This window comes from Talpa europaea (assembly GCF_964194135.1).
Source record: "Talpa europaea genome assembly, chromosome: 5".
In the NCBI taxonomy this organism is placed as follows: Eukaryota; Metazoa; Chordata; class Mammalia; order Eulipotyphla; family Talpidae; genus Talpa; species Talpa europaea.
This window is the reverse complement of record NC_140071.1, coordinates 141,033,240-141,048,518: the sequence shown is the minus strand read 5'-3', so window position 1 is coordinate 141,048,518 and position 15,279 is coordinate 141,033,240. Positions and strand designations below refer to the sequence as shown.

General features: G+C 52.2%; 1 protein-coding gene across 1 annotated transcript in view; it reads left to right on the top strand.

Annotated features, from left to right (window-relative positions):
* STX18 (syntaxin 18) overlaps positions 1–15,279 on the top strand; it is a 71,379-nt gene that overhangs the window by 43,191 nt on the left and 12,909 nt on the right. Inside the window, exon 2 of the mRNA XM_084233197.1 lies at positions 10,043–10,110. Within this exon, the coding sequence (XP_084089323.1) occupies positions 10,043–10,110 (68 nt within the window). The remainder of the gene's footprint in view (positions 1–10,042; positions 10,111–15,279) is intronic.

The window sequence follows — 15,279 nt, the reverse complement described above, 5'->3', positions numbered from 1 at the left end:
AAATATTTGTAATGATACCCCAAAGGCATCGTAAAAATGTAAAATAATTATGCTCTAAAATATCTAAAATTACAGGAAATAGACCTCATTTAAAAAAAAATGAACTGGGACTCAGGGCTGGGGCGTTCGGGGTGTGACATACTTCAAAATCAGAATCTCCTGGTCAGGAGCCTTTTTTTAATAGTAAAAAAATACTTTCTGTTGCCAGTCACACTGACTTTAAATATGTTCATTCTAATGGGGAGTGGTTCCTTACCAAAGCTTCAGCGCCGTTAGCTGGCGTTGCCAGTGATGTCTTAGATCTTTGAGAGACGCGCTGCTGTCTGTCTCGGGAATGGAGCGGCCTCCCTTTGCGGATGCGCCAGCCCAGCCTCCCTGCACTGCTGGCCGTGATGGTTCGTGCAAGCCCACGGCCTCGCTCTCTCAGCTGCTTTGAACAAGGACGACATAAATAGTTTCCAGTGTTTTACTTACCCAAAATATACTTCCTCCTTCGGTAGATAATGTTAGCTGATAAATTGTTCCCAGGTTAAGGGTTTGTCAGATTTTAGCAAGCGTAGTGCGGCGGCTGTGGCAGACACGCTGAGCGGAGCAGGCCCAGCTCTCCCAGCGAGGGAGTCAGCGTCAGGGTAACACCTCATCTGCACTTTTCATCTGCTAACGTTTTCATTGGATCTTATGTAGTAAAGCGTCTTCATTTTATTAGGAAAAGTGAAATTAGATTTGTGTAATATTCAGGCCGAAATTTTGAAAGAAACGGAATGTTGAATGTAACACGAATGCTGCTGAGACGAGATATGCCTGTCGTTTAAAACATGCCTGAGCCAGGAATGCTTTGCATTAAATGAGTTTATATTTTGAGAGCAAAACGGGGGGAAAGAAAGCTGCTTTCCCTCCTTTTTTTTTTTTTTTTTCCAAGAGACAAGAAAATTAAGTTGAACGCGGCATTGAAAGTGCTGTGAGCTGAATGTTTGAGTAACAAAAGTAAACACTGATTATTGCAAATGTACATTTGGACCAATTTACTTTTATCTTTCAAGCGCAACATTTCCCACAGTTTTTGTGGGTTTTTATTTAAGTTGGGAAAACTTTGGAAGTTTGTGTGAAAGTATAAATAAGTTTGGGAAAGTCATGATTAGAGTTTGATAATAAACATGCAAAAGCAAATTGGGAAACTCTATTAAAGTCAGATGTAACATTTAATAATGTTTCTCCCAAAACTCATTTTTCAGAGAAAGGAATGGTGATTTATGTGGATGTGGAACAAAGACTTTGGCTGTAATTGAAAATTAGGGTTAAATATGAATTCTTCAACACGGATGAAGTTTTTTCTTCGTGATCATTACAGGCGTTCCCCCAGAATGCCGCTTTCTAATTGTGGGCACAGAAATGACATGCATTTATAGATTCCATTAAAAAAACAAAACACATACCCAGTTACCAAGAAAGTTTTTACTATTTTGTACAGAATAAGCATTAGCAAGATTTTTAATTTTGCGAGGAGGAAAAAAGAACTTAGTTGCTCTAATTATTGAAATTTTCTGCAACGTAAAGCTAATTAAAAATAAAATTTAAAATCCTTAATCTGAAATTTGTTCTAAATCTCGTTGTTTTAAGATGAAACCTCCCAATCGCAAGCTGGAATTTCATGGCCAGTGGCTTATACAAGGGGGACACGTCTAGGGGAAGTGTCCATTGTCTGATATCGGGGTAACCGCAGTTATCACCCGTGCTGTCTGCAGGCGCTTGGGAAGTGCGTCCTGGCCAACCCACAGGCAGATGTGCCTCTGGCGCTGCGAGGCTGTCTTGAAGACAGGAGGTTTTACTTTCCTTCTTCATGAGTGTCCCTTCCTTGTGTGTGAGTGTGCGTGTGTGTGTGTGTGTGTGTGTAAGGAGCTGTTAGTGTTACATTTTGCTGATGATTTTTATTTCTTACAAATTGATAGGTGATTTTACTGAAATTTGTTGCTTTATAAGAATGGAAATGTCTTTATGTGTGTGATGTTTCAAATACTCTGTGATCTGAAAAATTGTTAAAAGGAACTTGAATTGTCTATGCTAGGTTTACCTTTGAGGTTTTCAAACTGAGTTCTGAATATAAAATTCAAATGTAAGACTTAAAAAATTTTATGTCTAAGTAAAACACTAAATCTTAAAGTTAGAATGAAAAGATAAAATTTGATTCTCAGAATCCAAATCTGTAATATACAGCTCAAGGAGTAACCATTATTTTTCTATCTTTTTTACACATTTTTCTACAGCAAATGTAGTATAGCTATTTTGTGCTATTTTGAAACTGAATGTTTGTTTTTATCAGTTAACAATTTTCTGTAGTTTCCTAGAAACCACTAAATTTTACATTTTTGTTTTTTCAAGCAAAGAGGATATTAGAATGTTTTGTAAGTTACTCCTTGACACATATTTTCTTTTTCTTTCTTTCTTTCTTTTTTTTTTTTTTGCATGCGTACAGGAGTACTTTAAGTTTCATGCCTTATTTACTCCAGAGACTATGATGAGGGAAAGGAACCGATACTTTTTTTGAGGACAGGAGATAATGAAACGAGCCCCGGGGTTTCACTTGGAATGTGAACATTTGTGTTCCCGGCCGCGGCTGCTTGTTCTGCGTTTGATTCCCATTCACTCGCTTGAAAGATGACTTTGGACACCAGGCAGTGGGTCCGTTACCAGGCCCTTTTCTCGGCGCCTCCTGATAAAGTGCACGTTGATCCTCTCGCTCTTGTTTTTTCTGTTTCCATAGAGCCTTTGCTTAAACTTTTGGGCTTCGAATGTTCCCAAGCTGTGTTTTCTGTTGAATGTGAGTTACTGGCGTCTGTCGCGCAGTTGAATACATGGCCCACGTCTGTTCTTCCTTTTGTGCCACCCACAGTTGACTTGGCTCTTCTCTGCTGATGTGAAGCAGAAACTGGACAAGGTAGCAGTCTTGATGATGAGATTAGAGGTAGCCAGGCTGACTGTCTCCTGGCTTTCAGAGAACTTTATAAGCTCAGGGCCACCCCCGCCCCTTGTTTAGATATTACTTGCTCTTTTGAGTTTCAGATTACAGGAGCAATTGATCTGCATGACCTATCTTAAGAACTTTAACTTTGCAGTGGAAACTTAAACCAAATGTATATCCTCAAGAGACAAATCATCTTAAACCAGGCTGTTGTCATTTTGATGTACTGGACCGTGGGCGGAAGAACTGTGTGGTGGAGAGCGCCACCTCGTGGCCGGAGCTGGGCGTGCCGTTCTGAGGGGAGGCGCAGAGACCTGGACTGCGCTCCCCGGGAGCTCCTGCCCTGGGCTTGGCTTGCATGTGAGTGAGGGTTCAGGTTGCTCCCGGCTCACAATAAACACCTGCCCAGGCCCTACAGGCTGGGAAAATGAGACTGGGTGCGGTTGGGATCTGCCGCTGTTATCTCTTTCCCCCTTCGGTAGGTGTTTGTTTCTGGTCCTTTTCATCTTCCCAAACATTTTTTCCTTTTGGTTGATGTTTTATCAACCAGAGATCATTTTAAAACATGTCACCAGGGCATCATTCAGTCTCTGGGGATCGGTGTGTTGTGAACTGTGGCGAGAGACTGCCTTCTGGGGGGCCCGTTGCGGCCGCAGGCTTTATGCTCATGTCCTCTCCCCTCCCCCTCTCCAGAGGCGGCTGCCGCGGTCAGCTGCGGGTCACACCTTGCCGGCTGCTGGTTGCACATGGTGTTATGTTAGGTATGTACTGGACGTTTGCAAAAACTGCATGAGAAAATTCCATATTACCAAAACCCTTTTCTGCGGCATAACTGCCCTTTCCGGCCTTGCTGGGCCTTGGCGCTTCCTTGGGAGCCGTGAGCTCTTGGCGGGCACCGCCCTCACTCCGCAGACCTCTGCTGAGCTCGGAACCGGGCCTTGGGACCCAAAACGAACACTTCATCCTTTTTGGACATGCAGTATGATTTTTAAAGTCTTAATTTTTCACCACAAAAGGGAGTGAACATACTTGTGGGTGTGGAGTGTGCTCTGTGGAGTATAGATGTGTTGTTTGCTTGGTATTTTCTGCCATGGCCTGCAGGGAGCTAGAAGACTCGGAGCCAGCGCTTTCGGAGAGGCTGATAGAGAAAGCTGCTGGCTTTGTCTCAGCGACCCAGGTCTGCGGGGAACTAGTTTGATTCTTCCGTTGAGTTTTGTTCCCGGAGAGTCCCACTTCGGAGGGGGGGAGTAAAGAATTTAAGAACAGCCTGGGCTCCTTTAGAGAGTGGGCCTTGGCTTTTCAACAGTGGTACTGGTTTGACCTTGGACGAGTCACTTAATGGCTCTGTGCCTTAGTTTCCTCATTTGTTTTCTGATTTAGTTCTAAGGACCCATGGACTAGGGTTAAGAGACGCAGCCTACTTATTAGCACAGCGCCTTACCTGGTAAACACGAGCATGGGAGTCACCATGGGGGCGACCATGATTGGGGGTTCTCTCCCGTGGTCTCCCCTTGCCACGTGTTGAAGGGAGATGTGTGGGTGGTGTGCTCAGTCCTTTCCCAGCCACGGGCCCAGGTTCCCGCTTCCTCCCTCCACCTTGTGGTGTGCCCGTAAGTGGTGCCAGCACACGCTCTTGGAAGGAGGCCGTGGTGGTGTTTACAGAACGCCTGTTCCTGCCTGCGTCTGTGTATTTGCTTATTTACTTGTTTGCTGAACAATGTTTTATGATCAGAACTTCCTAACCTGCGCCCCGGCCAACGAAGAGCCTCTGAAACCCAGCATGGTCAGCAGAAAGGTTTCTGTGACTGTGGGAAGGCACATTTTCTTTGGGGAGAGGTCAGATACGCAGCTTTTGTGGACCCCGCAGCAAGTCGTGCTTTTGTTGCATATTTACGTAGCAGCATCTGTAATGCCTACAAATTAGTGGCCTGTTACAAATTGTCAAGGTAGTAATTCTTTTATTGTCTATTTTGTGGACACCTATCGACATTAGAGTGACTATAAGTATTTCTAATTTTTATGGCCAGATTTTCCAAGGCTTTGTAGCTGAGTTGCCTAAGTCAGAGGCCCTTAGCCGATAAGGATCCTAGTCCATGGGTCCTTAGATCTATGCTGGGGATTTGGGAAAGTAGCCGGGTCTACTCCTCAGGAAGCTGATCAAACACCATAGAGTTATTTATTGTCTTGGAGTTCTGCATTGAAAGGATCTGCTGGTCCAGCCTTGGCGGTGTATGGGGAAGAATCGAGACCCAGAGCAGGGGCTCAAGTCCTCCAAGGGCCTGGGAGCCCAGCGCATACCCGTGGCCGCCCTGCATTCCTCCAGGGGAGCTGGGGGCTCTTGCGGAAAAACTGGGGCTTGATGGGAGGAGCCAGCCCCATGCCTGTCACTCAGGAGTGACTGAAAGAGAAAGCAAGGAACCCTTCCTTAGCAAGCTCACTGCTGCCACCCCAACACCAGCAGCACCTCTCTCTCGTGGGCCACTGTTGTGGGGGGACTTCTGGGCGGGCTGGTGTCAGGCCTTCCGCCACCCCCACTGTGTCTTCAGCAAGGTGGAGGCCGGAGTTCTGAACCTCTCACTGTGGCTGGGGACTGATGCATTTTTCCCTCAGGACCGAAGGGAGTGGACGTGGCATTTAGTCAGACCGGGGTGCTGGGGAAGCGCCACCGTAGCGTGGTGACGTGGGCGGCCTTTGGCTGCATGACAACTGAACAGCAAGCTGTGCCCACTGGCTGAAGGGGAAAAATAATGATTTCGTGTTATAGGGAACTTTTTACAATATGCCAGAGGGACCTACTGGAGTCTCTTTAATCTCCAACAATGCTTGTTTATTGCAGAGGCAAATTATGCAAATCGGTGCTGAGTGTTTCATAATCAATCAGGCCTTTGTTGGAAGGGCCCTGAGCGCCAGCAAACAGAATTTCGACCCTCCTGGGGGAGGGGCCGCCGCCTGCAAGACCCCTGCTGCTGGGATGACAGAGGCCCTGGCGCAGCTTGAACTCTTCCTGCAGTTCAAGCGCAGTCTCCTTCCAGAAGTACCCCACTGTTTTGTGCAGGGTTTTTGTCTTACAGTTTATCCTGTTTCGGGTAGTTTACGACGACGAAACACCAGAAGGAGCAGCTAGCGGGGCTGCCCTGTGGGTGAGGTGGGGGGCATGGCTTGGGTGCAGCCTGGCAGGTGGCAGACCGACCCAGCGCCTCAGCGTGCGGCCTGCGGAGAGCCGGCCGTGCGGACACTTCTAGTTGCCCTTCAGTTCCCCGCTGAAGAACAAGAGGCAGGGAAAACTGAAGAGCCCTTTGGGGGAAATGGTGGTATTTTGTTCCCTGGTGTTGCTGCCGCTCTGGTGCTGGTGTCGCCATCTAGTGGTGATGTGGAGCCTGGCGCCCGCTTACCCGTCGGGCTGCCCCGACCCTCCAGGGTCTCCGGTCAGTTTGCTTTGGAGCCTTAACTCCTTTCCCGGGGCCACCTGGACTTGGCGTCAGCCTCTCCCTGCTCGGTGTGTCCGTATCGATGCCACACTGCCATTGTTTTAGAATCAGTTTGCTTTTTGGTAGAAAATTGTAGGGAGGATTTTAATGTCTGGATGATTTTGGAAATCAGCCTTGGGAAAATACGAGGGACCTCAGCTTATGTCCAGAGAGAGAAAGCGACAGGCCCGGTGAACGCCGTGGCTTTGGAATGGCGCGTCAGTGACTGGCATCAGCTTCACGAAGGAGCCAGGGCCAGGCCGATGGGGAGCGTGGCCCTCGTCTTGCTGTCCCGTTGCTGCGAAGCACCTCAGCCCGGACACCTCGGGCGCTTTCCATCTCAAGACCTGCCCACTGCACTTCTGCGGCAGCGGCCCCGGAGAATTTCCATCCTCACTTGAGGGCCAGGGTCACCAGAGGGCAGCCTTGCGGAGGCTGAAGGCACACGGGCTCTTTGAAGCATTTGTGTGGACTGTGTTACCCCACGTCTTTCTCATCTGTAGTAATGGGTCCCGCCCCGTGGGGTGATTGAAGAAGTAAAGGAGATAATGGAGGCACAGCCTTTGACTTGAGCCCTGCTGCATGTCGTAGTCACGTGATAAAAGCTGGCTAGTACCTCGTGCTACTACTGCTTGTAACAGCGTTTACACCTCCCCCCTTGTAGTGAAGCCTGGGGGATTCAGCAGCTTGCTCTCAATTTCAGCTGGCGAAGGTTAAGAGTGGAGGGGAGCTTATAAAACAACACCCCTTTCCTTCCAGCCCAGTTTTGGAACCACCTGAAAGAGAAATACAGGAGTAGGAACATGAAAAAGCCAAATGGAGAACCCGGCTTTGGAGCTGTGGCCAGATGTGGGGGGGGCTTGGGCTGGACACGCCCTCCCGGCCGGCCGGTGGGCAGCTCGTTCCCGTCTCCACACCCTCGCCGGGGTCAGTCTCTCCCCCCCCCCACCCCCCCACGAAGCCTAAGAAGCAGGGACTGGCCCTCCACAGGCACTGTAGTGGCCAGAGATCAGAACCCCAGTCTCAGCCAGCTCCCTGAATTCCTCGCCATTGATGCCATGGTGGCCGTGCTGCCTGTCACCCAGCCCCTGCCTGCACCCCCAGGCTGAAGGGCAGAAGACGGGCTCAAGTCGGGGTGTGGGGGAGAACCCACCATGAGAGTTGCTTTCCTTACTCCTGCAAACCTGTTTCCAGTGGTTCCATGACCCATGCTTGGTGTGACCTGGTCCCCGTCACTTGGTCCTCTGAACCCCGTTTCCTTGCCCACAGTTGTGGGCCTTCCTCTCCCCATCCCTGCGGCCAGGTCAGTTCTGAGCCTCCCACGTGACCAGACGCCGGCACAGCAGCCGCCCAGAGCTCCTTCGGCCGAGCATGCTTGGTGGGCACCGGCCTTCCCGCCGCGCGCGTGCCTGTGGACACCACGGGGCCTTTCTTGCAGGCCTTTCTGTGTCCACTGTCCCGTTAAGGACATTTTGAAAACAACACGCACACCTGTGTGAAACTCAGCTTATGTTTCTGTGAAGAAAAACGTCAGTCTGACTGAAGCCAAGCACGAGGCGTGTTTGTCCTCTGCTGGCCCGTGTAAAGTGAAGAGAAGCCTTTCAGGCCATCTCAGGCCGGCTATTTTCATAAACTCATTTTCTCAAATTGGGGTCACTCCTTTTATACTTTCAGGGAAACCTGTCATAATGAGGCTTTTGAGGCGCTTGTGGGGCCTTCTGCATCCCGGCCCTCGTGCACACTCCTTCCCACCGTACGGAACTCGCGCTAGCTGCTGGCGGCCCCCAGGGGCTCACAGGTCCAGCCTGTGTGGTGTGTGCTTGTGGACTTCTTAAAGCTCTTCAGAGAAGTCGTGGCGTCCTAAGGAGAGGGCTGTGCACTAAGTGATTGTGTCCTCCCATGCCTCTGGGTCTTGCTGCTCTCGTCCTCAGAGGGACCGTGTTTGGACAGAAGGCCCTGGGAGGCCATTTGGTCATGAGGGGGCACTCCCCACTGGGATCAGTGCCTTAGAAGGGGAGACATAGGAGCGAGGCCTTTGTTTTTGAACCTTGGCATATACTCATTCCACAGACACTTACCACCTTCTGTGCTTCGAGTGGCGCTAAAATGGGGGGGGAAGGGATGCAGCCCCCACCTTGTGTGTCCATAGCCAGCTGACACAGGAGGTGCATCAAAGCCGAGCAGAGGTGTGGCTGCGAGCTGAGCCTGGGCAGGGGGTGTGCAGGGCCCTTTCAAGTTCCCAGCAAAGCAAAAGTTAGCCTGAGTTGGCCTTGACAGAAAAACTTTTCTGGAAAGATGAAAGTTCAGTGGACGCTTCAAGTCCGGGCCGTGCGAGTCTGGAACGAGTACAAAAGGCACGAGAGGCAGTGTGAGCGTGCGGTCAGGGCAGAGCGGCCACCCGCGTCGCTAATCTTTCTCTCCTTCTGGAAACACTTTCATCCTTGTCAGCCGGGATCCTGGGCTTCTTCCTACCTCTTTATTTTATTTCTGTTTTATTCTTATTTTTTAATCCCTAGCTCCCTGACACATGGCAGGTGCTTAGAGTAGGCTTTTGGTTATTTGAGAGAGCAGCCGTCACAAATACCACCCTTTGCACCTTTGTGTTCTTTGTGTTCGTGCACGGAGGCTGGAGGGCGTAGAGAGATTTGCTGTGTAGGGAGGAAGGATAAAGTGTTGCTCCAAGTCTCATCCTTAACTCTGCTGCTCTGTGTGGCCCAGTTTATAAAACCGATGCCCCGGCCTTGGAATCCACCCCCTGCGATGCTTGGAAGAGAGGATATTTGTGTTTATAAAACTTCTGATGAAAGAGGCGTAGAGAAAGAAATCAGCCTCTCCCAAGCCCGAGGTGCGTGCTGCCAGGCCTGCCTGGCTTGTTGGGTCTGAGTTCCTCCCAGTCGTCTGGAAAGCCACAGGTCCTAGCACTGCAGGAGGAAGGAGCCACCGAACAGAGCGAGGCCCGAGGCGTGGGTGACTTTCCCAAAGTAGTGATTGTGACTGAATGGGAATCTGAAACCAGACTTGTCCAGTTTATACCTTTCAAGGTTGTTCTACAACTTGCCTCCATTTTCTATTAATTAAAAACTTATTAGGGGGCCTCCCCGGTGGCACAGCGGTTGAGCGCTGGGTTGCGAAGCTGCCCGCAGCCTCTGCGGCGCCGGTTCCATCCCCGGCTGCTCCCCGGCCACCAGAGGAGGGTCCCGCATGGCGCGCAGACCTCTCCTGCCGCCCGCTGCTCCCCTCAGCAGTGTACTTCGTTCCTTCTGCCTGCTCTGCTCCCTGCTCTGGCTCTGGTGAATTCTCTCGCCCTCCCGCGCTTCTGACTGTACAGTCCGCAGCCTCTGCAGCATGGGTTCAATTCCCGGCTGGCCAGGGAGAAACCCACATGGCGGGGCAGACCTCTCCTGTCACACCCGCTGCTCCCCTCAACAGTGTATTTCAGTCCTGTTCTGCTCCCTTCTCTGTGTCTGGTGAATCCTCTCACCCTCCCGTGCCTCTGGCCTGTACCCCAGTTCTGTTATAAAAATAAATAAATCTTCAAAAAAAATAAATAAAAACTTATTACATGTCTCTGTATAGACACATCTGTCTATATAAACTGTTTGCTTTCTTTGCATTTTAGATTTCGCACATTGGCAAGCTGAGAGATTTCCTTCTGGAGCACAGGAAGGATTACATCAACGCTTACAGGTAAGTGCGTGTTTCTTACCATGACTTCGGTGACTGTTCTTCCCCATCCCTAGATTCCTTTTGAGAGTTTGTCCTCACTTCTTGCTTGACAACTCAGGGCGTGCTGGGGAAGATGGGCTTGGCAGCGGCAGAGCATGCACAGAATGACGGCGCTGCCCTCGCCAGGCACTGCTGGTGCCACTGCTGTGTCCTCGGAGCTGCCACACAGCCTCCGCTCGGGCCCCCTGTGTGTCTGTCTGTGTGGACCATGTATGTCGTGACATGTGCAGACATGAAGGGGCAGCTCAGTTACTGAACACATGCAGGGTGACACATGCCGCATAAAAAGGCCACTTGGAGAGACAAGCTCATGCCTCCAGTGCGGGCTTTGGCTAAAAGCTGTTCAGAAAGCCTTTTGGTCAGGCCTTCCAGAGTGGTTTCTGGAAGAGACTGCAGCTCTCCACGGGCACGGGAATGAGGCTGCCCAAGGCCTCCTCCGGCCAGCCGGCCCGCCTGGCCGAGACTCGCGCAGGTGCTCTCAGCACCGTGTCGCTGGCGGTGAGGTGCGTTTGGGCTGTGCGACGCCGTCCCAGGGAGCTCCGTTGTAGGTTTTCATCGCCATCCAGCAGGAGGCTATACAGCGGACCCTCTGCCTTTTAAAGAACTGTGTCAGTACATACAAAAGTGTAAATATCTCATTTAAATTCTTTAACAGAGAAATAATTTTACCCCAGGTGAATTTTAAATAATCTCTGCCACTTTGTCAACTAAACAGCATAGGCGACATTTACTCTCAAGTGTATTTTATTTGTAGACTTTGGAATACACCAGAATTATTATTCTAAAGCGTAGCACCAAGAAGGCCTTGTTTCCAACCTCAGAGAAAACGCTTGGCCTGCGCTCGCCGGCCGTGTCTGTCAGACGCTGGCTTTATCGTTCTCACAGACGGAGGCTGCGGGTCGGCTGGGAGACTTGGGGGAGCCTGTCCTGTCTTTTGCAGCTCCCTCCTGTAAGCCCTGATGCCACCAGAGGTCGGGCGGTTGCGGGAGAGGAGGGAGCGGGGGCGGGGGTCATTCTTGATCCCTGTTTTCCTGAAAGGGCCCCCCAGTGGTGTGAATGTCTTACATGTTGGCTTGGTTCACGCACCTCCCCCTTGTCAGCCAGCAAACCCAAAAAGTCATGGGGTCTGTGCAACCCTCTGGTTCCTCTCAGCTGGTCGCCAGCCTCACAGCCGTGCCACATCCGGCCTGCTGCCTGCTCTTGGTGCAGCCCGTGCACTGAGGCTCGTCTCTGCGTTTCAAGCAGTGGGAGCGGGAGGGTATGGTTTTCCCACCTGTGAAAATGATGTGAGATTCAGGTCTCAGTCTACGTGAATTACTGCACCCTGCGTGCCCGCCTGTGGGCACATCTGTGCCGCTGCTTTCGTGCTGCAGCAGCAGAGGTGATGGGCTGGGACGGGCTGCGTGGCTCCTCTCAGAAGCCTGCAGAGCCCTGCTCTCAGCAAGGGGAGTGGAAACCAGTCCCGCTGTCATGGTCCAGATGAGACTGGGGCCTTCCCACAGAAGGCACAGGAGCAGGCTGCTGGACCAGGACACTATTGCCTGACCTTGCGGAGGTTTAAACCTTCCACGAGGGATGGTGATGTGATGGTGTTTCTCCGGAGCTGCAGAGCGCAGCCCACACTGTCGGTGCCCCGGACCCCGCAGCACGCCTGCTCGCCTGCGTGCGTGCGTACAGCTCACTTCACTTCTCGGCTTGTTATCTCTTTGTAAAATGTGGCTGCCATTCTTATGAGGATTAATGGGACGTGTTTGAGTTCTTGGCATGTAGGCATCCCTGGTGAATGGTAATTGAATCGGAACCCCATTGAGCTATGATGCTCAAGAACTTGGGGAGGAGAGAGCCATCAATTGAAAAAAAAAAAAAAAAAAGAAAGACTTTTCCTGCCAGAGGGAGGGGGGAGAGAGGGAGAGGAGAGAGAAAGATGGGGTGCAGAAACCAGGCCACCGCAGCGGGGTGAGCTGTTGTCCTCTTTATCATTGGTGAAATTTAGGGTGGCAGTGCTAGGTCTCTGGCCAGTGGCCTTCTTGCTGTGGGCTCCTGATGACAGGTGCTCAGCCCTGAGCAGCCCTGGCTAGAGCACAGAGGAGAGAGAACAGGCAGAGCCTGCCCTCTGTCACATGCATCCTGGCATCTTGGCATGTTCACGCAAGCTCTGGTTCCCGCCCGGTTCCCGCTGCCTGGTTGTCGATCAGAGAAGTCCCTCCTCCGGGGGGGGGTCGGGGGGGGCGGGGGAGAGGTGGAGGAAGGAGGCCAGCTGCCCCCCTAGGGGACTTGATTCACAGGAAAATCTGCAGACGCAACAGCAGCGCCCTCCTTTCTGTCTGGGCCGAGAAAGGCCACGGGGCTTCTTCGTTAAACTCTGCCTCCCTCCCTCGGATGCCGGTGCACGGCCTTTCTTTCCTGCCACTCCGGCTCCCAGGGCCGGGGGCTGGCCTTGCCCTGTTCCTCAGAGCGTTTTGGAAGGAGAACAGTCATGGCCTTGGAGGCCTGTATTTAGAAACTCTGCTAGACCCATCAGGCTGCGTTAGCTTGACATAATTAGGAGGCTATAATTTTTCCCTTAATGTAGAGCTCACACTTTATTGACCCATTTAAGTTTTTTTAATAATGACATTTTACTAGAGCAGAACAGCATGCAACCTGTGCAGCCTCTGGCTGGATCTCCTGAATGATTTTAATTAAAAATAATTTCTCTACTCAGGCTGGATGTACCTTTTCTGTGGTATCCTGGCAACAAAACAATACCATTTGGGGAGACACTTTCTTGTTACTGATAGAATAATCATACCGCCAGCTTCCAATTTTAAAGGCTAATGTATAATGTGTCCTAGAGGGACGTCACCTCAATCGCATATCACTTTTATCAACTTCACCTTTTGGCCTTTCCAGTTTCACAGAGCCGGGTTTCCAGGGCCGCAGCTACAGAGGAGGAGGATGTTAATGTAATGTCCTCGGAAGGAGTGACTTCCAGGCCTGCTCTGGCCGTGGGTGCAGGCTCTCCGGGTGTCAGCACCTTCCTGAGTCCCCCGGCCCTGACCCTCTGGCCTCCACTTCCTCAAGGTGGCTTCTGTGAAGACGAGCACCTGGCTCACCACTGGCTCTTCCTGTGGACTGGGAGCGGGGCAGGGTGGTGCTTGCTCGGCCCCTTTTTCTCACTTTTGGCTCTTCTGCCTCCGGCCCAGCACCTCTGGGAGGTTCCGGTGCTAATTCGGGCTGATCGGGAGGCCCAGGTGCGGGGAGAGCAGGGGCAGGGAATGCTCATCTCTCACGCGTCAGGTTCCACCGAGAGGAGGGCCATCCTTTCTCCCGGAGTCTGGGCTCTCTTCTCTCCTCCAGTGCTGCCTCAGGAAGAGTGGAAGTGGGCTTGTGGGCTGGGAAGGTGCTGCCCGAAGGAGGAGAGCTAGAGCTAAGAACACCCACGCTTAGCTCCTCCTGTCTCTTCCGGACAGCCTGTCAGGATGGGTGCACTCTGCCTCCTGGGCCTTGTGTGTCCTGGAAGGCTCTGGAAGAGGGATGCCTCCAGATCTTGGGTAGGGGTATGAGCAGTTCTGGAGGGGCTTCGTGAGCATCCCATTGCCGCACCTGTCAAGCCTGGCCTGCAGGCCTGTGCTGTGCTTTGAGTCGGGAGGTACTTGATTATGGACGTACCAGCCTTCCAGGCGCCACCCCTTGCACTTGGTGATGGGGACACAGCAGTGAACAGACCGACAAAAACTCTTGCCTGTGTGAACTGAAATATTGGGGTGGGGGGTTAGAAGGGGAAGAGATAATGAAAATATATAAAATGTTCGAGCAGGATAAGTGCTTTAGGGGTGGGGAGAGGAGAATAGAACGGGGACAGAAATGTCAGGGAGGGTACAGTTTCATGAAGGGAAGCTAGGGAAGGCCTCGTTACAGGGGAGATAATGATAATCGCATAAAAGAAGTAAGGTTGTATAGCTATTTGGGAACAGAATGTTCCAGAAGAGGAGATAGCCAGCAAGTGTAAAGTTCTGATGGGGGAGTGTGTCCAGAATATTCAGGGAACAGAGGGCGTGTGACCGAGCAGGGTGGGGTGGCGTGGGTGAGCTCAGAGAGAGCAGGTTGGCTCTTGCAAGGACCTTAGTTTTCCCTCCTCTGTGAGAAGCCACCGGAAAGTTTCGCGTGGGTAGGCTCTGACTGACCCTGTAAAGGGTCGTCGTGGTTGGTGTGTGGAGCAGATGAGGAGGTCGGGCAGGAGCAGCAGACGAGCCAGGAGGCCGTGGGAACAGCCCAGCGGGGATAGCGACGGCCTGGAGAGAGGCAGCAGTGGTGCTGTGGGGCTTGGTAGACCCTGGAAACAGTTTGATGGGAGAACCTACAAGATCTGCCAGTGGGCTGGGTGTGGGCTGGGAGGGAAAGAGGAGCCGGGAAGCCTGCAACAGGGTCCAGGTCCCTAGGGCCTCGTGAGATTAGGGACCCTGGTCAAGCCCAGGTTTTGCTCTTGGGTGTGGGATTCCCCACTATGCTCAGCCCTGCTCACTAGCCAGCTGCTCGCCCTGGCGTGGGCTTCGCTCCCGCACCCGCCAGGGCCAGGCTTCCCGAGGGCGCGCGGAAGGTTATGGTCACAAGGGTCAGTCAACTAAGCAAGATCCGGTGCCCGAGCATGCCCCGCGTGCCCATCCTGGGGACAGTCCCCAGCTCAGCGTGCGCGGCGGGAGGGCTCCCGGCGGAGCGGAGCAGGGGAGGGGCGTGGGGAGGCGGGTGGGGCTGAGCGGGAGCGCCTCAGGCCTGGCCTTGTGCCTGCCGTGCCCTCCCGCCTCGCCCCGCTTCTCCAAGGCTGCAGGACTCCGACTTCACCCTTCCTCCCCGATCTCTTGCTTCTGCAGCTTTGCTCACGAGGCCCTTTGGCCTGGTTTCCTTCTCCGCACACGTGTCAGTCAAGAGCGTTGGTCTCCAGGGCGCTGCTCCTGTCCTTGCCAGTGGCCTGTGAGGGCACGTGTGAGCAGTCGTGTCGTTCGTACTCCGGTTCCTTCTTCTCTTCCGTCCTCGGTCTTCGTTCCCATTCATGCGACTCACAGGCCCCGGCCCCCGGGTCTGGCGGGGCTTTGCCGTCGCCACCTGCCCCGCTTCTGGCACTTTCGTCTCTCAGGTCCTTTTCCTTCCCGC